The 19,825-nt window shown below is 41.1% G+C and overlaps 2 protein-coding genes across 3 annotated transcripts; both read left to right on the top strand.

Annotated features, from left to right (window-relative positions):
* The first annotated feature begins 187 nt into the window (after window positions 1–187).
* aifm4 (apoptosis inducing factor mitochondria associated 4) lies at window positions 188–5,354 on the top strand. 2 transcript variants are annotated; one of them, XM_077722550.1, is made up of 20 exons: window positions 188–404; window positions 536–571; window positions 1,133–1,213; window positions 1,473–1,582; window positions 1,699–1,808; window positions 1,930–1,974; window positions 2,054–2,135; window positions 2,202–2,314; window positions 2,726–2,812; window positions 2,885–2,976; window positions 3,062–3,192; window positions 3,286–3,401; window positions 3,471–3,542; window positions 3,639–3,702; window positions 3,923–3,999; window positions 4,085–4,202; window positions 4,271–4,369; window positions 4,433–4,508; window positions 4,630–4,734; window positions 4,862–5,354. In XM_077722550.1, the coding sequence occupies exons 3-20, from the start codon at window positions 1,134–1,136 to the stop codon at window positions 4,890–4,892; spliced, it is 1,608 nt and encodes a 535-aa protein (XP_077578676.1). In that variant the 5' UTR covers window positions 188–404; window positions 536–571; window position 1,133; the 3' UTR covers window positions 4,893–5,354. The 2 variants fall into 2 exon arrangements, with proteins under 2 accessions (XP_077578676.1, XP_077578675.1); XM_077722549.1 differs by lacking the exon at window positions 536–571.
* Window positions 5,355–5,742: 388 nt separating this feature from the next.
* prpf8 (pre-mRNA processing factor 8) lies at window positions 5,743–19,594 on the top strand. Its single transcript, XM_077722416.1, has 43 exons — window positions 5,743–5,906; window positions 7,057–7,180; window positions 7,265–7,433; window positions 7,555–7,719; window positions 7,795–8,013; window positions 8,090–8,302; window positions 8,380–8,505; window positions 8,622–8,727; window positions 9,025–9,215; window positions 9,288–9,407; window positions 9,610–9,799; window positions 9,874–9,993; window positions 10,065–10,199; window positions 10,318–10,447; window positions 10,575–10,771; window positions 11,050–11,256; window positions 11,534–11,697; window positions 11,773–11,899; window positions 12,011–12,203; window positions 12,311–12,498; window positions 12,594–12,832; window positions 12,974–13,120; window positions 13,218–13,428; window positions 13,543–13,659; window positions 13,745–13,992; window positions 14,073–14,252; window positions 14,507–14,642; window positions 14,749–14,918; window positions 15,048–15,177; window positions 15,262–15,408; window positions 15,525–15,685; window positions 15,776–15,967; window positions 16,045–16,282; window positions 16,374–16,502; window positions 16,613–16,726; window positions 16,830–17,003; window positions 17,138–17,331; window positions 17,418–17,657; window positions 17,730–17,871; window positions 18,199–18,339; window positions 18,422–18,561; window positions 18,692–18,894; window positions 19,057–19,594. Exons 2-43 carry the CDS (start codon window positions 7,069–7,071, stop codon window positions 19,209–19,211), a joined length of 7,020 nt encoding a protein of 2,339 aa, XP_077578542.1. The 5' UTR covers window positions 5,743–5,906; window positions 7,057–7,068; the 3' UTR covers window positions 19,212–19,594.
* Window positions 19,595–19,825: the final 231 nt, after the last annotated feature.

Genomic DNA, 19,825 nt, shown 5'->3' with positions numbered 1-19,825 from the left:
GTTTCCTCCAACATTTCAAAACCATGGTTGAACAATCTAAATTGCCCCTAGTGGACAAGCCTAAAGTGTAGTACGTGTATATCATGAAATACGGGGATTGTGTGAAATACGGACAAAGCCTGAACGTCTCAAAATTACAAAAGAAGCAAAACTTGACGTCACAATGTAGGGTTCCTCGGGAGCTCTGGGAAATGTCGTTTTTAAGATGTCAACACAGAGTCCGACTTCCGGGTTACGCATGATGCTGTTTGTTAGTTGTACAAGCGGTAAGCAGAACTAATGGGTCGACTGTCACATGCTTTGGAGCGCATCACGCACGTCAATGCTGTACAGATCATGTGCTGTTAACACGGACCGACTTCATCCAGTTGTACCAAGCAATAATTCAATAAAGAATAAATAAGGTGAGCGTCTATCCTCTTGAGCGATGTACTATAGTTGCATGACAGTTCTGTCACTAAGAGCGCCGAAGCATATGTTAACTAACCCAATTTGCTGTAATACATTTTTAATTTGCACTTGATTCATTTTAAAGTTTTGCATCTCGCCGCATCTTGGATGTAAAGGCAAGGTAATTTTGACAATGTTTTTTTGTTTCAGTAATGTGAGTGTACTAAGGGTTCCTTTTTGGGAGGTGGGGTGTTTTGGTTATTTGATTGGTGTTTTATCTGCTGCATTTCAGTCATTTTTCTTTCAAGGAATACATTGATAATTTTTTATGTCATTCATTTTCATCCTGGGTTCAAATCCAGGTCGCGTCCATCTGTGTGGAGTTTGCATGTTCTCCCTGGGGCTTTGTGGGTTTGCTACGGGTACTCCAGTTTCCTCCAAGATTAAAAAAAACATGCATGGTGGGCTAATTGGACACTCTGAATTGCCCCTAGGTATGGGTGTGTGTGTGGATGGTTGTCCATCTCCTTGTGCCCTGCCTCTGGCTGGTCAGCTGTGATAGGCTCCAGCACCCCCGCGATCCTAAGGAGGATAAAGCGGTTCAGAAAATGAGATAAGATGAATGTCATCACTCGTTTCTTTTACAGCACACAAATGCAGCGTTTTTTTGTTGCAGGAGAGCTTGTGGTAATCAAACCATTCAACCCAACAATGGGACATTCATAAGTTCATGTTTCAACAGAATGAATCACCAAGATCAAGGCAAAGCTTCGGAGGAGGTGACTGGACTGGTTTGTCAGGAGGATGACCTCGATGATGGCCAGTATGTCACGTATGGTCCGAAAAGTTCCAGGACTGTTGTCACAAAACTCAAATGATAGGTTTTACCATTCAATGTGGGCCAGAAGATCAACCAGCACACACCTATAGATTATCAGTGTGCAAATAGATGCAGGCATTGTCGGACCACTTCAAAAGGGAAAACTAGCAGTTTTGTGACAGAAGTTCTGCAACGTTTCCAACACAGCTCATACATTCATTGAAGGATAACATTATGATTGTACTCTTTGATTGAAATGAAGGATGAAAGTCGTCTCTGTGGCTGACCAGAAGGTATTGCTTGTCCGAAGTGGGGGTCAGTACAGTGCAATTGGAAATGAGTGTTCTCATTATAATGCCCCCCTAGTTAAAGGTATGTTTTATTTCATTGGAATCATTTAATGATAAACCGAACAGAAATTAAAACTTTTCAGCTCCGAATTCTTTTACTTTTACGATTTTTTTAATGCATACTTTTTGACTTGGTAGGAGCATTGGTTGGCAACAGAGTGAGGTGTCCTTTCCATGGTGCTTGTTTCAATATTAAAACAGGAGATATTGAAGAATATCCTGGGCTTGACTCTCTTCCTTGCTACAAGGTAAAATCAAAGTCAATTTAAAATATGCCTGAATGGATTTTCACTGTTATTTCAGGTTGCATACAACAAAATGTTGGGAGTTTCTCCCTTTCATAATAGTGTATTTGATATTTTGACCCAGGTGAATGTTCAAGATGGAAAGGTGTACGTTTCCATCAAGAAAAAGGCAAGTGAAAACAGGCTAGTTAAATAGAAATAATGCATGTTAACCTAATAGTAAACGATTACTTCCTTCCTCTCCTCAGGCTCTTAAGCAAGGCAGGCGTGTGAAGGAGATGTGCAGTGTTTCACCAAACGTCACACATACTATCCTGCTCATAGGAGGCGGTAAGAATGGGTTCACATTCTATCCATCAATGGGTGGGCTTTATATTTGAGGTTTTGTGCCTTTAGGCCCTGCTGCCCTGGTGTGTGCTGAGACGTTGCGTCAGAACTGCTACCAGGGCCGAATTGTCATGGTAACCAAAGATTCTCAGCCTCCTTTTGACAAGCCCAAACTGAGTAAGGTAAGAATTAGAATATTTTTCCTCTTTTTTTCCTAATTTTTTTTTTTTTATTTTCAAAAATAATCCTACTAAAAAAAAACACTGACAACATCATAGTAGTTGTACAGTATATGTATAGTTTTTCTATTCTTCTGGATGCTTGCTTATGCTGGTCCAAAATCCTGAATTTCCCCTATGGTGGGGTCAATAAAAAATATCTTATCTTTTCCATCTGTACTGCCAACACATAAGAAACTAAAAAAATCCAGAGGAAGAAGCCAAACAAACAGTAGAAATTCATACTGCATACTTTTGTTTTCTGGAGCTGAAATTCTATGAGATATGCTGACATCAGTTATAAATTGGTTTAGGTTTGTGTGCATTACCAATAAAGGCACCCAAAATCCAAAGAGGTATGACCCTTTTTTTCAGGCCATGAATGTGGATATAAGCAACATTGTCCTCCGTTCTGGTGATTTTTTTCAACAATATGGGATAGAAGTACGAACAGAGCAAGAGGTGAAAAGAGCACGCGTCTTCTTTGAAACAACATCCTATGAAGGTTGACCATTTTTTTTTGTTTACATTTAGGCAGTGGCTGTAAACACACGAGAAAAAACTGTGACAATGAAGGATAGCAGTTTGCTCCATTACGACCAGCTTCTTATCGCAACCGGCTGCAGGCAAGGCTTATCTATAGTGTCACCTACAACAGTCGTTTTCTTTTTCAGACTATGCGAACATGTAAAAAAATGTCAATATACACAGAGCAAGATCACTCACGTGTCCCGGTAGTGATCTGAAAGGAGTGAAGTCACTAGAGAGGTATGAAGACGCCAGTGAAATTCATGCATCATGCCTTGGCCGCAAGGCTGTTGTCATTGGAGCATCTTTCATAGGTTGTCAACTTTTTTCATTTTTGGTTGGAATTAGTTTTCTTCTTGCTGTTGTTGTTACAAAAGTGTGATAAGTTTGTGTGTTTTAAATGCAAGGTATGGAGGTGGCATCGTATTTAGCTAACAAAGCCTCCAGTGTTGCCATTGTAGGAACCACCAAATATCCATTTGAACGGTCTTTGGGAGCTCAAATTGGCCATATGACCATGCAAGTAAGAAACTCAAATGTGAATGTTATTGTTTGTTCTTGCTATCACATGACAATGCCTCATCTTTTCAAGATGTTGGAAGAACAGAATGTGAAGTTCTACATGAATGACGGTGTCACTGAAATCAGAGGAGAGAATGGCTCGGTAATTTTTTTCCATTCATTTAATTACACATTTTTAACTAATTTGGACCACTGATTGAAAAAGCACTACTGGAGGGAAAAAATCCTTTTTTTGCAGGTGAAAAGTGTGGCACTGAAGAGTGGCACCATTCTGGATGCTGATATAGTCATTTTAGGAATAGGTAAATGATCACACTAAATTACAATTCAGAATATTTTTTTCTTGAATTTGTGCAGGTTTTTTTTATTTATTATTGACAATTATACTAAACATGAACTCTTAAAAGGTATACAGAGTATAATCCAACACCACATTAACAGAAATGTATAAAAAAATGTAATGTGGGATTTGTTGTCATTTGTTATGTGTGTTTGTATGTATGTTTTTTTTTCTTCCTTCAGGTGTAATCCCCAATTCTGATTTTCTATCTGAAAGTGAAGTTGATTTAGATCCCAGAAAAGCAGTAGTTGTTGACAAGGTGATGTAACTACTCAATGGTTGTCGCTCTAGAATTCATGACTATGTTGCATATTGTACCAAGTATACATGACATATATCTTCAGTTCATGAGGACCAACGTAGCAGATGTTTTTAGTGCGGGAGACATCACCTCCTTCCCTTTGACTATTCGAGACAATCAACGAGTCAATGTGGGTCACTGGCAAATGTCACAAGCTCAGGGTAAGATTTGCTTCATTCTGTTGTACATCGTGAAGCAGATGATGCAATTTTCCCCTTTACATCTTCAGGAAGAGTTGCTGCCCTCAATATGCTAAATATCCCTACAAAAATTGAGTCTGTACCTTTCTTCTGGACTGTATTGCTTGGGAAAAGTATCCGATATGCAGGTATTTTCTTTAACTAAGCTTGATTAAAATTGCAATTGTAATTGCAGGTTTTTTTTACCCTAGGTTACGGGGAAGGCTACACAGAAATTGTATTCAAAGGCAAATTGGAGGAGAGAAAATTTCTGGCGTTTTATATCAAGTGAGTAAAGGCGGAACATTTCCCGATTTTTGATCTGATCCGCTTCCTGTGCCACATCATTGAGAATGCTTAAATGATTTCAGTAGTTCATTTGACTTATTTCCCTTCTTTTTGTTCATAGAGATGATACTGTGGTGGCGGTAGCCAGCCTCATGTTTGATCCTGCTGTGGCTCACCTGGCAGAGCTAATGGCAGCAGGGCAGCGCATTACAAAAGCGCAGACTCAGTGAGTGTTGTTATTCGCTTGTACAAAAGAATCTAAGATGGGGTGATACACAGGGTTTTTCCATGTTGATAACATTAAAAGGTCTTGGATTGTTACATGTGGGTCATATGACTATTTTCCTATCCAGAGTTGAAGACCTGAGTTGGCTCAAGATGTAAGACGTCCGAATTGAATCTCTCTGCTGGAGGACAGTCGTTTTCTCTCAATATTACGAGACCAAGAAAACAGAATGGAAGGACCATTTAAATGCTCTGTGTCATCTCAATAATATTTATTCTTTAGCTTGAATTATTTACATACATTAATATGCAGCATATACTCTACTAAATGTTTTCAGAAGATGCATCAAGTTACAGTGTGCTGTACAGAGATCAGGCACAAGAAGAATTGGCTTAATGTTGTTTGTCGTAGGTTGGAATATACATGAGAAAAAATGGCTGGAAAACACTCAACAGTACTGTAGTGGCTTATTTAAAATCTGTCTACTGAAAGGCTTGGTGTGTATTAATTGTTTACAATGGATCAACTAGATCTTTTATGTCAGTTTTGGTACACTGTTCATGATTGTGTCATCATTTTTGTTTGTTTGCATATTGTTGTCATTAAATTCTGATAAAATATTTCACTGAACATGTGTATTTTTTAAAACCAAGTCAAATACTGCATTTTTTTGCAATGCCATCAGCTTGTTGCTCATGTTTTAATACAACAGTTATGTCTACACCATAATCCCACACCAAATCAAAATATTGGCATAATTATTGTGGTGATTGAGGAAAAACTAGATGCTTGTGCAATTATATAGATTCTATATAATTGCACAAGCATCTAGTTTGTCCTTGTCCCATCTTATTTGGCTGATATGTTCTATATTATAGAACATATCAGCCAAATAAGATGGGACAAGGACAAGCATGCTGCAGAAAATACTCCAACACTGTAGGTGGCAATAGATTCCCGGATACTTACTTTAGGATTTCCTTTTTTCAGTCGTATCTGTCGCTGAGAATACCAATCGGCGTTACTTCGTGTAAGCAACGTTCCTTGTCGTGTGCGATGAGGTTTTCGGAAGACATACTGCATTGAAAAAAAGGCATGTTTTGATGAACAAGATCGTGTGGAGAAAACGAATTATTTGAGCAAACACATCGTCGTGGGACAGAAGGAACAGGGTGAGCGATGCTTCATGGATTCTGTAACTTGTGAATTTCCTAGCGATGGCTGCCGTCCTATTTACTTAGCTTTTAGCTTGCGTGCCGCCATCACCACGTTTGGCCTAACTAGCGCCATTGTTGCATCTAGTGAAAGACTCATCAAAAATCAGATCGTTTATTTCCTGTCAAAGTGGACTTGCATAAAGTGTCAGATCTCTACAAATTAGATCTAGATATACTCGGGATTATATATTTTTTCATGTTTACGTGTGCATGTCCTATACAATGCATTAGCTAAGCGGCCATAGATTTACCCAAGCGTCGATGTTACCTAATCTTGAATACACGATTGAGGAAAGTGCTTTTTTTTAAAATCGGGTTAATAATGTATTTATTAATACTTGACATGGAGTTAAATTTAGAGTTTTGTTGCTGTGCATTGATCTTAGGCTGAAGGTTTTCGGCCTTAGTTTTTAATTTAAAGTTATTTTTTTAATTTGTGTGTCGTTGCTTTCTACACTAGTTTTTAATTTAAAGTTATTTTTTTAATTTGTGTGTCGTTGCTTTCTACACATAAATTAGAATACAATCATGCTAAATATTACCTTTGCCACGGCTCATCAACTCTTATACTCCACCTGAAACAACTGATCCAATAATAAAAAGTAAAAATAAGTCATGTATAGAAAATACATATTGCAAGCTGCATTTATACAAAAATGTCCTCATCATTTTGCCTTGTATGCATTTATTTTTTTAACATCAACACTTCATCTTTCCTTTCATTGTCATTGTAAAAGTTTAATGAGATTTAAAGCTACACCACGAAATCCACAGATAAATAATCAATAAATTATATTATTAAATAAATAATCAATAAGTAATATGTAGTAAACAACATTAACAACTTGGGCAGTGCACAGATGACCACAATAAACAAACAATAATTACTAAATAATAATTAATAAGTAGTCAACAACATAACTAGATGGTGGGATCGAAAGGTAGTCGACATCCATGGGTAGTCCACATGAAGTGCTTATGGAATAGAGCATTGCGATTGCTATACAGGTTTCATAGTCATAGTTGTTGACCCTATTGTCCCTATATACTATACAAACAGAATCCAGTGGGCCTACTGACATTTCATATCTTGTCTTATTTGTAGTTGTAAGGCACCATGGCAGTTGCCTTCCCCTTCCGCGGTGTTCCTGCAGGGGTTCCACCTCCGGGTGTGCCGCTTCCACCACAAGTTCCAGACTACATGACTGAGGAGAAACTCCAAGAGAAAGGTTTGCTGACTACCCTCAGATTTATTTAAACATGCTCAAGATGGGACATTTTGTAACTGTGTTCATTGTCTTTCCACAACACAGCGAGGAAATGGCAACAGTTGCAAGCAAAGCGCTACTCGGAGAAGAGAAAGTTTGGTTTTGTGGACGCTCAGAAGGAAGATATGCCTCCTGAACATGTTCGTAAAATTATCAGGGACCACGGCGACATGACCAATAGGAAGTTTCGACATGACAAGAGAGTCTACTTGGGGTAAACAATGAAACCTACAACTTAATTGTTACATATTTCACAACATATCCATGCTTTTAATTGACAACAAATCATCAACTGTCAATGCCTAAACTTTTTTTTTTGTTATTTTATAAAACAGTGCCCTCAAGTACATGCCTCACGCTGTGCTGAAACTGCTGGAGAACATGCCCATGCCGTGGGAACAAATCAGAGATGTACCAGTCCTCTATCACATCACTGGAGCCATTTCATTTGTAAATGAAATCCCATGGGTTATCGAGCCGGTCTACATCGCCCAGTGGGGGTAAGTCAGAGTAATCCACTTGATTAGCATTTAAGTTGACACTATGTTTAAAATGATGGTTGTATTTTCTCTCAGCACCATGTGGATTATGATGCGGCGAGAGAAGCGTGACAGAAGACACTTCAAGAGAATGCGCTTTCCGCCATTTGATGATGAAGAGCCGCCGTTGGATTACGCCGACAACATCTTAGATGTTGAACCACTGGAGGCCATTCAAATGGAGCTGGACTCAGAGGAGGATAGTCCTGTCGTGGAGTGGCTGTACGAGCACCAGCCCCTCAAAGAGACTACAAAGTAAAAGCCTCTCCAAATGTGCCTTTTTTTCCTCTCCTGCTAGAAAGCCTACTGACCTTGTTTTTTTACCCCTCAGATTTGTGAATGGCACCACTTACCGTCGATGGCAATTTTCACTCCCTATGATGTCCACATTGTACCGCTTGGCCAACCAGCTGCTCACAGACTTGGTGGATTACAACTATTTCTACCTATTTGACCTTAAGGCCTTCTTCACTTCCAAGGCTTTAAACATGGCCATACCCGGAGGGCCGAAATTTGAGCCTCTCGTTCGAGACATTAACCTACAGTAAGAACTGTCAAATGATTGTTACTTTGCTTAAATACTTGGACATGTCTGAACGTTTGCGCTTTTCTGTTAAATAGGGATGAAGATTGGAATGAGTTCAATGACATCAACAAAATCATCATCAGACAGCCAATCAGGACAGAGTACAAAATCGCCTTCCCCTACCTGTACAACAACTTGCCACACCATGTTCACCTCACCTGGTAGGTTGTTCACTGGCATTCAATTGGAGTTTCTGTACATTTTATTGTTCTCCATATTAGAAGTGTTGCATCTTTTTCACTGGTGGTAAATAGTCTTTATTGATTGCCTTGTGCAGGTATCACACACCAAATGTGGTGTTCATCAAGACGGAGGATCCAGACCTTCCAGCATTTTACTTTGACCCGCTGATCAACCCCATTTCACACAGACACTCAGTCAAGGTAGTTGTGCACCCAAGCTAAACCTGATTAATGTGCTTAACTTTGATTCATTAGTGTAAAACATATAAAGAAGGTTCATAAAATCCTCTTACCAAGACGCACTTGCATTGACCTGCTTGCCTGTGCGTAAGAACAAGAGGAAAATCAAATTGAGTGCTGGCTCTTTTTTAATCACTGGCTGCAGTTGCAGTTGGCTTGTCATCATTCAAACAAACATTGCTCACAATATCCAATGTTTAGTCCTGTGACAATTCAAACGTTAGCCTTATCAGTGTTCTAAAATGTGGCCCTTTTTAGAGTCAAGAACCCTTGCCCGATGACGATGAGGAATTTGAGCTTCCGGAGTTTGTCGAGCCCTTCCTCAAAGAGACGCCTCTCTACACTGACAACACGGCCAACGGCATTGCCTTGCTGTGGGCACCGAGACCTTTCAACTTGCGTTCTGGTCGTACCAGGAGAGCCATTGATATACCTCTCATAAAAAACTGGTAAAGAAATTGCCTAGTGGCAGAATGATGAGAAGTGTCATGAATGTATTCATAGAATTGTTTGTTTTGCAGGTACCGTGAGCACTGCCCTGCTGGTCAGCCAGTAAAAGTCCGTGTGTCATACCAGAAACTGCTGAAATACTATGTGCTCAATGCTCTTAAACATAGACCACCCAAGGCCCAGAAAAAGAGGTGCTTAATTTGATTATGTATTTTATTCATCAGGTTGGATTGGATTTCTAAACTCATTGATAGCAGTATATTTTCAATTAATTCGGACATCCATTGTCGTTGTTGTGTTCATGGTCAATTTCCTTCTTTTACCAAATACAAAACGCTTTAGTAATCTGTGACCAGGTTTCACAGGGAATGACATGAGCTGTCTTTCTTGCAGGTATCTCTTCCGTTCCTTCAAGGCCACCAAGTTCTTTCAGTCTACCAAGCTTGACTGGGTGGAGGTTGGTCTTCAGGTCTGTCGGCAAGGCTACAACATGCTCAATCTTCTCATCCACCGAAAGAATCTCAACTACTTGCATTTGGATTACAACTTCAATTTGAAGCCTGTCAAGACTCTGACCACCAAGGTGCGAAGTAGCTTAGCATTTCCTTGTTCGAGAGACATTTCAGTCTATTTCATGTTTTTTTTTCTGTCCTCCAGGAACGTAAAAAGTCTAGATTTGGCAATGCCTTCCATCTCTGTCGTGAAGTTTTGCGACTCAGCAAGCTGGTGGTGGACAGCCACGTGCAGTACAGACTGGGAAATGTGGATGCTTTTCAGGTGAATGTGAAAACACACCTGAGTTTCATAAGCACTTTCATAGTACTAAACACAATGTGTTTGTCCTTTAGTTGTCTGATGGGCTCCAGTACATCTTTGCTCATGTGGGTCAGCTGACTGGCATGTACCGCTACAAGTACAAGCTGATGAGACAAATTCGAATGTGCAAGGATCTGAAACATCTCATTTACTACCGCTTCAATACAGTAAGTAGAATTTTCCATCAAACTGCAAGAACAATACTACAATCACTGTTGTACATTTAGAATGGCCAAAATGAAGCTTTGGTTGCATTTGATTGATTTTTTTTGTTTGTTAATGCAGGGTCCAGTTGGCAAGGGACCAGGTTGTGGCTTCTGGGCACCTGGATGGAGGGTGTGGCTTTTCTTCATGAGGGGCATCACACCACTGTTGGAGAGGTGGCTTGGAAATCTGCTTGCCAGGCAATTTGAAGGTCAGTTGCAATCTCAGGATAATAATGATTTCCTCATGTTTAGGGCTCCCACAAATGATGAATTGGACTTGGATAGTCGACTAGTTGCCAGTTATTGTGATTTGATTTTGATGTATTTCCCTTCAAGGTCGTCACTCCAAGGGTGTTGCCAAAACCGTGACCAAACAGCGTGTGGAGTCTCACTTTGATCTGGAGTTGCGAGCCGCAGTCATGCACGACATCTTGGACATGATGCCCGAGGGCATCAAACAAAACAAAGCCAGGACTATCCTCCAGCATCTCAGCGAGTCTTGGAGGTGCTGGAAAGCTAACATCCCGTGGAAGGTTAGTACTGCACCCCTAACAATTTTTATTTAAAAAGCGTTTGGTTTTTGGAACAGCAACTTGGAGTAGTATTTCATAAGTCACACCAGGTTTATTGGACAAATGGAAAGTGTAAAAAGTCAGCCAAAAATTCTAAGTGTGCAAAAATGTGGACACCCAACAGAAAAAAAATCCATATTCAGTACTGCCTTCTTTATACAAAATGTCAGCTTCTAGAAAAGTTGCCCACAATTTTGTATCTCATTAAATTTGTTTTAATGTCTGTTTTGAATCTGCAGGTCCCTGGCTTACCAACACCCATTGAGAACATGATCCTGCGCTACGTGAAAGCCAAAGCCGACTGGTGGACCAACACGGCCCACTACAACCGTGAGCGAATCCGCCGCGGTGCCACAGTGGACAAGACGGTCTGCAAAAAGAACTTGGGAAGACTGACTCGTTTGTACCTGAAGGCTGAGCAGGAGAGACAGCATAACTACTTGAAGGTATTGATTGCACAGAGGGAAAAGGAAAAAAAACATTTCTCATTTGTAAAAACCTCTTACCAAGACGCTTTTGCATTGGTTTGCTTGCAATTGCGTAAGAACTGGAGGAATATCAAATTAAATGGTGGTTTATTGTTTACTGACTGCAGCTGCAGTTGAGTTGCCACCTTTAAGACACTAGTTCTAATTTCTGGTTAGGGTTAGTTGAAAATAGTCCAATTTGAAGCTTTTTCTGATGTTTTTTTTTTAAATTCAGTGGTCTTGATTTAACTTCCAGGATGGTCCTTACATCACAGCTGAGGAAGCTGTGGCCATTTACACCACAACTGTTCATTGGCTGGAAAGTCGGCGTTTCTCGCCCATCCCCTTTCCTCCACTGTCATACAAACATGACACCAAATTGTTAATCTTGGCACTGGAGAGGCTCAAAGAGGCTTACAGGTAAGCATCCATCAAACATAATGACTACTTCAAAATGTCTTGTTAAATTAATGTTTTTGTGTGTGTGTATTTTAGTGTGAAATCTCGCTTGAACCAGTCGCAGAGGGAAGAGCTTGGACTCATCGAGCAAGCTTATGATAATCCTCACGAGGCCCTGTCCAGGATCAAGCGACACTTGCTCACACAGCGAGCCTTCAAAGAGGTCAGTAGGGGAAGCCAAACATGATTACAAAAAAAACAGGCTTCAAATTAAGTGTGGCTTCATTTTACCCACCATGTCATTCATATTCAGCCCTCATTCGTTCTTTTATAGGTGGGAATTGAGTTCATGGACCTTTACAGTCACCTGGTGCCAGTGTATGATGTTGAGCCTTTGGAGAAGATCACAGATGCCTATCTTGATCAATATCTGTGGTACGAAGCAGACAAAAGACGACTCTTCCCACCCTGGATCAAACCAGCTGACACAGAGCCACCTCCACTGCTGGTCTACAAGTGGTGCCAAGGTCAATCTATTTGCCATTGTAGCATCATTTTAATCGTTTTACAAATAGTCTTTTGGGAATGTAAGCTCCAGTTTTTAGTCTGACTGAATTTTGCTTCATCTTTGCAGGCATCAACAACTTGCAGGATGTTTGGGAGACTGCAGAAGGAGAGTGCAACGTGATGCTTGAGTCACGCTACGAGAAGATGTATGAGAAGATCGATTTGACGTTGCTTAACAGACTGCTGCGTCTTATCGTCGACCACAACATAGCTGATTACATGACGGCCAAAAACAATGTGGTCATCAACTACAAGGTAGCCTTTTACTTAAAATTGTTGGAGCTTCATAATCTGTCACACAAAAATCAAATTTTGATTGTAGATATGTATTTTTCAAATTTCTTTTATAGGACATGAACCACACAAACTCTTACGGAATCATTCGTGGACTCCAGTTTGCCTCATTCATTGTACAGTATTACGGTCTGGTAATGGATCTGCTTGTGCTGGGGCTGCACCGTGCCAGTGAGATGGCAGGTCCTCCTCAAATGCCCAACGACTTTCTTAGTTTCCAAGATACGGCGACAGAGAGTGCTCACCCAATCCGGTTGTACTGTCGCTACATTGACCGCATCCACATCTTCTTCAGGTTAGATTGACTCAGCCCATCCTTTGAGGAACTAAGGTTCAATCCCAAATAACTGTCGACTTATAATAAGACTTTTAATAGTATTTTGAGTGTGACCTGTTGATTGAAATACCAACTAAATATTTTTCATGACTTTATCAGGTTTTCTGCTGATGAAGCAAGGGACCTCATCCAGAGGTACCTAACAGAGCACCCTGATCCCAACAATGAGAACATTGTAGGGTACAACAACAAAAAGTGCTGGCCACGCGATGCCCGCATGAGATTGATGAAGCATGATGTCAATCTGTAAGTCCTCAGTTCATCTTTTTAATAATGCCCACAGAATTTTCTGGCCCATGACAAAAGCCCATACATAACTTGATTCCTTGTATATTCATCTCAGTGGGCGTGCGGTCTTCTGGGACATCAAGAACCGCCTGCCGAGGTCAGTGACAACAGTCCAGTGGGAGAACAGCTTTGTGTCCGTCTACAGCAAAGACAACCCCAACCTGCTCTTTAACATGTGTGGTTTTGAGTGCCGCATTTTGCCCAAATGCCGAACAAGCTACGAAGAGTTCACTCATAAGGATGGTGTCTGGAATTTGCAGAATGAGGTAATGTCTACCTCCTTTATACCAGTTTTGCCTTCTCGCCTACATATACATATAATGGCACTTCACACCCACTACCGTATTTAATTGTTAGTTCTTATTTTTTTGTATAAAAAGGTTACCAAAGAGAGGACAGCTCAGTGTTTCCTGCGTGTGGACGATGAGTCAATGCAGCGCTTCCACAACAGAGTGCGCCAGATTCTGATGGCCTCAGGCTCGACCACTTTCACAAAGGTAAACAGACGCCAAATAAAAATGTTGAGCATTTACAACTAGAATCTGAATGTGAATAACCTTCTGCCCCTTTTTTAATACTCAGATTGTAAACAAATGGAACACGGCTCTTATTGGCCTGATGACTTACTTCCGTGAAGCGGTCGTCAACACCCAGGAGTTGCTGGATTTGCTGGTCAAGTGTGAGAACAAAATTCAGACCCGAATCAAAATTGGGCTGAACTCCAAAATGCCTAGTCGTTTCCCACCCGTCGTTTTCTACACTCCTAAAGAATTGGGTGGCCTGGGAATGTTGTCCATGGGCCATGTTCTTATACCACAGTCTGATCTACGGTCAGTCCGGACACGTATCTTTGACTTAACTCTAAAATGCCTTTCTGTCCGTTGAGCTAAAACTCTTTTCTTACCCCTAGTTGGTCCAAGCAGACAGATGTGGGAATCACCCACTTCAGGTCTGGAATGAGTCATGAAGAGGACCAACTTATTCCAAATTTGTACCGTTACATTCAGCCTTGGGAAAGTGAGTTCATCGACTCCCAAAGGGTATGGGCTGAGTACGCCCTCAAGAGACAAGAAGCCATTGCACAGAACAGGTATGCTACTAGATATTACAAGTTTTTTAGGGACTCAAAACAAGGCCGCTTCTAACAAGAAAATGCAAACTTTTATATTAATCAATTCAAAAGGCATTTCAATATACAGAGCAATATAGTTTTGGGGAATGCACCTGTATTTAATAGGCATCACATGAGATGCATTCTCATCGTCTTTGACCATTTTCAACAACAATAAAGAAAGAGTTTAAAATATGGCTGAAACAAATGTCTCTTTGTGTTCTGTCTTCCAGGCGACTGACTTTGGAGGATTTGGAGGACTCGTGGGACAGAGGAATCCCACGTATCAACACCCTTTTCCAGAAAGACAGACACACATTGGCCTATGACAAAGGGTGGAGAGTCAGGACAGATTTTAAACAATACCAGGTACAATAAAAGGCGTTGCCCACTATTTATTTTCAGCCTGCACGTATATTGACCATGATAGACACTGATCTAAATAAGTGGTTTAATATATATTTGTATACTCCAGGTCCTGAAGCAGAATCCTTTCTGGTGGACTCACCAGAGACATGACGGCAAATTGTGGAACCTCAACAACTACCGCACAGACATGATCCAGGCCCTTGGTGGCGTGGAAGGCATTCTCGAACACACCCTCTTCAAAGGCACTTACTTCCCCACTTGGGAGGGTCTTTTCTGGTGAGAGAGTCGTTTTTATTGAAATAAACATGACTAAACATACTTTTGATAATCTTTATCTTGTAAAGAAAGTTACCAGACTAGATGTGACCGGGTTTAATCTGAATTTGTTTTATTTGTGACTCATAGGGAAAAGGCCAGTGGATTTGAAGAATCCATGAAATGGAAGAAGTTGACAAATGCACAGAGATCTGGTCTCAACCAAATTCCCAACCGTCGTTTCACTCTCTGGTGGTCACCTACAATTAACAGAGCCAATGTATGTTCAGCAATAAAACTACTACTTTGTTTTAAAACACTTAGGTGTGGAATTGCAAGCTAATAAGTTTCTCCTTGTCTGTAGGTTTATGTGGGTTTCCAGGTGCAACTGGACTTGACAGGAATCTTCATGCACGGAAAGATTCCTACCCTGAAGATCTCCCTCATCCAAATCTTCAGAGCTCACTTGTGGCAAAAGATCCACGAGAGTATTGTCATGGATCTCTGTCAGGTTGGTTTTATTTTATCAAATATTTCCTAATATTTTTCCCAAATGGTATAAAAGAAGGGCAAATAGTTCAATGGGAAATTGTCCAGGTACAAATGTGATTGTGTTTTGGCTTGCAGGTGTTTGACCAGGAGCTCGATGCTCTGGAGATTGAGACTGTGCAGAAGGAGACCATCCATCCCAGGAAGTCGTATAAGATGAACTCCTCTTGTGCCGATATCCTCCTTTTTGCCTCCTACAAGTGGAACGTCTCTCGACCATCTCTGCTTGCAGACTCAAAGTATGAAGTGATAGGATCGGAAAAGATTTTTTAATCATTTTGAACTAGAATAGATTTATGTGCGTCCGCTTACCTCTGCTCTTCTTGTAGGGATGTGATGGACAGCACCACCACACAAAAGTACTGGATTGACATCCAGCTCCGTTGGGGTGACTATGACTCGCATGACATTGAACGCTACGCCAGGGCTAAATTCTTGGATTACACTACGGACAACATGAGTATCTATCCTTCCCCCACTGGGGTCCTCATTGCCATCGACTTGGCTTACAACCTCCACAGGTTCGTTTTCGTTGAACAAACGTGAAGCGTTTTTCCACAAACCTTTCTAAATTTCTCAAATTTCTGTCTATGTACAGTGGTTATGGGAACTGGTTCCCGGGCAGCAAGCCTCTGATCCAGCAGGCCATGGCTAAGATCATGAAGGCTAACCCTGCCCTATATGTGTTGAGGGAGCGTATCCGCAAGGGTCTGCAGCTGTACTCCTCTGAGCCCACTGAGCCGTACCTGTCCTCACAGAACTACGGTGAACTCTTCTCTAACCAAATCATTTGGTTTGTGGATGACACCAATGTCTACAGAGTCACCATTCACAAGGTTTGTTTGGACCTGGATTTTTTTTTTTTGTGTAGTCTATGGTTTGCATGTGTTTTTCTCTTTTCACTTGCATTTTTCTTTCTTTCAACAGACCTTTGAGGGTAACTTGACCACCAAACCAATCAATGGAGCCATTTTCATCTTCAACCCCAGGACCGGACAGCTCTTCCTCAAGATCATTCATACATCTGTGTGGGCCGGACAGAAACGTCTGGGTCAGGTATGCACACTGGCTCATATTCAGTTATCTCCAAGATGGTTTTCCCAATAGCATTTACAACAAAGACACAGTTAGAACCCTGCTAATAATTCCTCTTGATGTTCTTGTAGCTGGCTAAATGGAAGACAGCTGAAGAAGTTGCTGCCTTGATTCGCTCACTCCCTGTGGAGGAGCAGCCGAAGCAGATTATTGTGACCAGGAAGGGTATGCTGGACCCTCTTGAGGTAAGACAGTTACACCAAATATTATTGAATTGCTATTTAAGACCTTTCTGTGTCGGTGTGACTTCAATGTATTACAATTCTAATGTTGTCCTTTTTTCCACAGGTCCATTTGCTTGACTTCCCCAACATTGTGATCAAGGGGTCTGAGTTACAGCTGCCATTCCAGGCCTGTCTAAAGGTGGAGAAGTTTGGAGACCTGATCCTTAAAGCAACTGAACCCCAGATGGTGCTGTTCAACCTTTATGATGACTGGCTTAAGACTATTTCATCTTACACAGTGAGTCTTTCTATCAATCACAAAAACAATGTTTAAAAGTTTCTTTCTTTCATTACATGATCCAAAAACAAATGGATTAAATACTATTTGCCATTTTTTAATAGCAGTTTCTGCCTGATTTGTGCACTCTTTAGGCTTTCTCTCGACTCATCCTGATCCTCAGAGCGCTCCATGTCAACAATGACCGCGCCAAAGTGATCCTCAAACCTGATAAGACCACCATTACAGAGCCTCACCACATTTGGCCCACTCTCACCGACGAGGAGTGGATCAAGGTGGAAGTGCAACTTAAAGACCTCATTTTGGCTGACTATGGCAAAAAGAACAAGTGAGTCTCAGATTAGCCAAATTCAATTTTCCTTTGAACCACCGAATAGGTCACCTAACACATCTCTGTCGCCTGTCTTTTTCCAGTGTGAACGTAGCATCACTGACCCAATCCGAGATCCGTGACATCATCCTGGGCATGGAGATCTCCGCTCCTTCTCAGCAACGGCAGCAGATCGCTGAAATTGAAAAGCAAACCAAAGAGCAATCGCAGCTCACAGCCACACAGACGCGCACGGTCAACAAACACGGTGACGAGATCATCACTTCCACCACGTCCAACTACGAAACACAGACCTTCTCCTCCAAGACAGAATGGAGGGTCAGGTATGTCTCCAATTGAGGAAATTGACTTTAGGTTTACTGCTATTGACTAACACTTTGTACCTCTCCTGTCAGAGCTATATCTGCTGCCAATCTCCATCTCCGCACCAACCACATTTACGTGTCATCTGATGACATCAAGGAGACAGGCTACACCTACATCTTGCCCAAAAATGTCCTCAAAAAGTTCATCTGCATTTCAGATTTGCGTGCACAGGTACGTTGACAGTTTCGATCACGGGTGTCAAACTCAAGGCTATAGATCGACTGATTCTCGGCGCCGATATTTGGCAATTTGACATTAGATTTTTTTTAAGATCCGGCAGATAAATAAATCATTTTAAACGTGGGTTATTTTGGCTCAAATGCAGCCATGCCTCTCTTCTATATACTTGCTATGACTTTTTCTTCAATTTGGAGCTCTTTGTTGCTAATGAGGCTTATCTCGGCTGCACTTCTACGCTTTTGGTTTAGATCATTTGCAATGTTTACAGTTGCCAGTGCCTAAATTGTATACAATACATTATATTGTGCTATGTTCTAGATTGCAGGCTACCTGTATGGCACCAGCCCACCTGACAACCCACAAGTAAAGGAGATCCGTTGCATTGTCATGGTGCCACAGTGGGGGACCCACCAGACTGTCCATTTGCCCAACCAGCTACCAGGACATGAATATCTAAAAGTAAGATTTGAGCAAGGGCTCTTTATTTCTGTTACCATGCTTTAGGTACATATTCTCAAAAAAATATCTTGCTCTCCAAAAGGAAATGGAACCCCTCGGTTGGATTCACACACAGCCTAATGAGTCACCTCAGCTGTCCCCCCAGGACGTCACCACCCACGCCAAGGTCATGGCTGACAATCCCTCTTGGGATGGAGAAAAGACCATCATTATTACATGCAGGTAAATGTTTGAGCTCATGGTAAAGTGATGGCAGTAGAACAATCTTTTGTCGTCACTTACTTTGACATGTTTGACAACAAAGACAAAAAAAATCCATGTTAAAAAGTTGAACATTTGGTTTGATTTGCAGCTTCACTCCAGGCTCATGTACGCTAACTGCCTACAAGTTGACACCTAGTGGTTACGAGTGGGGCCGACAGAACACGGACAAGGGGAACAACCCGAAAGGCTACCTGCCTTCCCACTATGAGAGAGTCCAGATGTTGCTCTCTGACCGCTTCCTAGGCTTCTTCATGGTCCCAGGACAAGTTTCTTGGAACTATAACTTCATGGGTCAGTACCTTTTCTTTCATTTTTGTGCTTCAAGTGTTCATCACCCAAATCACTATACCAGGGTTTCCCCTTGAGAACTTGCCAAAAGAACTTTATATACTGTTTATTTCTCTTCCGCTTTAAGAAATAATACACCGCCCTTCTTTATTTTTTCCAATTCAGGTGTACGCCACGACCCCAACATGAAGTATGACCTACAGCTTGCTAACCCCAAGGAGTTCTACCATGAAGTTCATCGGCCATCGCACTTCCTTAACTTTGCCTCGTTACAGGAGGGTGAAATATACAATGCTGACCGTGAAGATATGTATGGTTGAGCTAAAAGGCTGATTTTTATGGCCCATCTTGTAAAATGTCTTGTCAACACTTGTTTGGAAATTTTAATGTTAAAACTAGACAATTCTTCTTGTTATTCCTCTCATATTTACTTCACTCTTTTTCCACAGTCCCTTTTAGTTAGAGGGAGGCTTCTTGAACTATGGGCGGACTTTGTGTTAAGGGATGTTCTAGTACAGGAAAGGTGCATTTACGTCTGTCTTTTTTTGTACACAGGATTTTAGTGGAATTGTTTCGATGGCAGAAGTGCTGTTGCCTTTGCAATTTGAGAAGTTAAATTTTGGTTTCAGTTTCTGTAATTCCCTATTGCTATTCTGTGACAATGTAGCTTTGTTTGAATAAAGATGGCATTTTTATACAGTGATAGGTGGTGCCCTTACCTCCTTTCATGTATTTAACCATCGTAACTTTAAAATTTTGTCAGGAAGCATCCCTTTTTTCTAAAAGTTCATCATATTGTAGTTGGAGTTAGGTCATAATGTTGTCTTTTTGGGAAGAGACCTTGGTTGCTGGACTGGTTCTCAAATCCTGGTGGGAATCAGCATTTGCCATCAAGTTATCTGGTTTTCCGTTCATCATATTATATATGATCAGA

This window comes from Stigmatopora nigra, chromosome 8 (genome assembly GCF_051989575.1).
Source record: "Stigmatopora nigra isolate UIUO_SnigA chromosome 8, RoL_Snig_1.1, whole genome shotgun sequence".
NCBI classification, from domain to species: domain Eukaryota; kingdom Metazoa; phylum Chordata; class Actinopteri; order Syngnathiformes; family Syngnathidae; genus Stigmatopora; species Stigmatopora nigra.
This window is presented reverse-complemented; position numbering and strand designations above follow the sequence as displayed.

Excerpts from the sequence above, each read along its gene's own strand:
- aifm4 (XM_077722549.1), top strand. The coding sequence starts at position 1,134 with ATGAATCACCAAGATCAAGGCAAAGCTTCGGAGGAGGTGACTGGACTG. Across the intron at positions 1,214-1,472 it reads GATGACCTCGATGATGGCCA|GATGAAAGTCGTCTCTGTGG; the intron begins GTATGTCACGTA and ends ATTGAAATGAAG. Across the intron at positions 1,583-1,698 it reads TAATGCCCCCCTAGTTAAAG|GAGCATTGGTTGGCAACAGA; the intron begins GTATGTTTTATT and ends TTGACTTGGTAG.
- prpf8 (XM_077722416.1), top strand. The coding sequence starts at position 7,069 with ATGGCAGTTGCCTTCCCCTTCCGCGGTGTTCCTGCAGGGGTTCCACCT. Across the intron at positions 8,728-9,024 it reads CACACAGACACTCAGTCAAG|AGTCAAGAACCCTTGCCCGA; the intron begins GTAGTTGTGCAC and ends GGCCCTTTTTAG. Across the intron at positions 10,200-10,317 it reads TTTACTACCGCTTCAATACA|GGTCCAGTTGGCAAGGGACC; the intron begins GTAAGTAGAATT and ends TTGTTAATGCAG.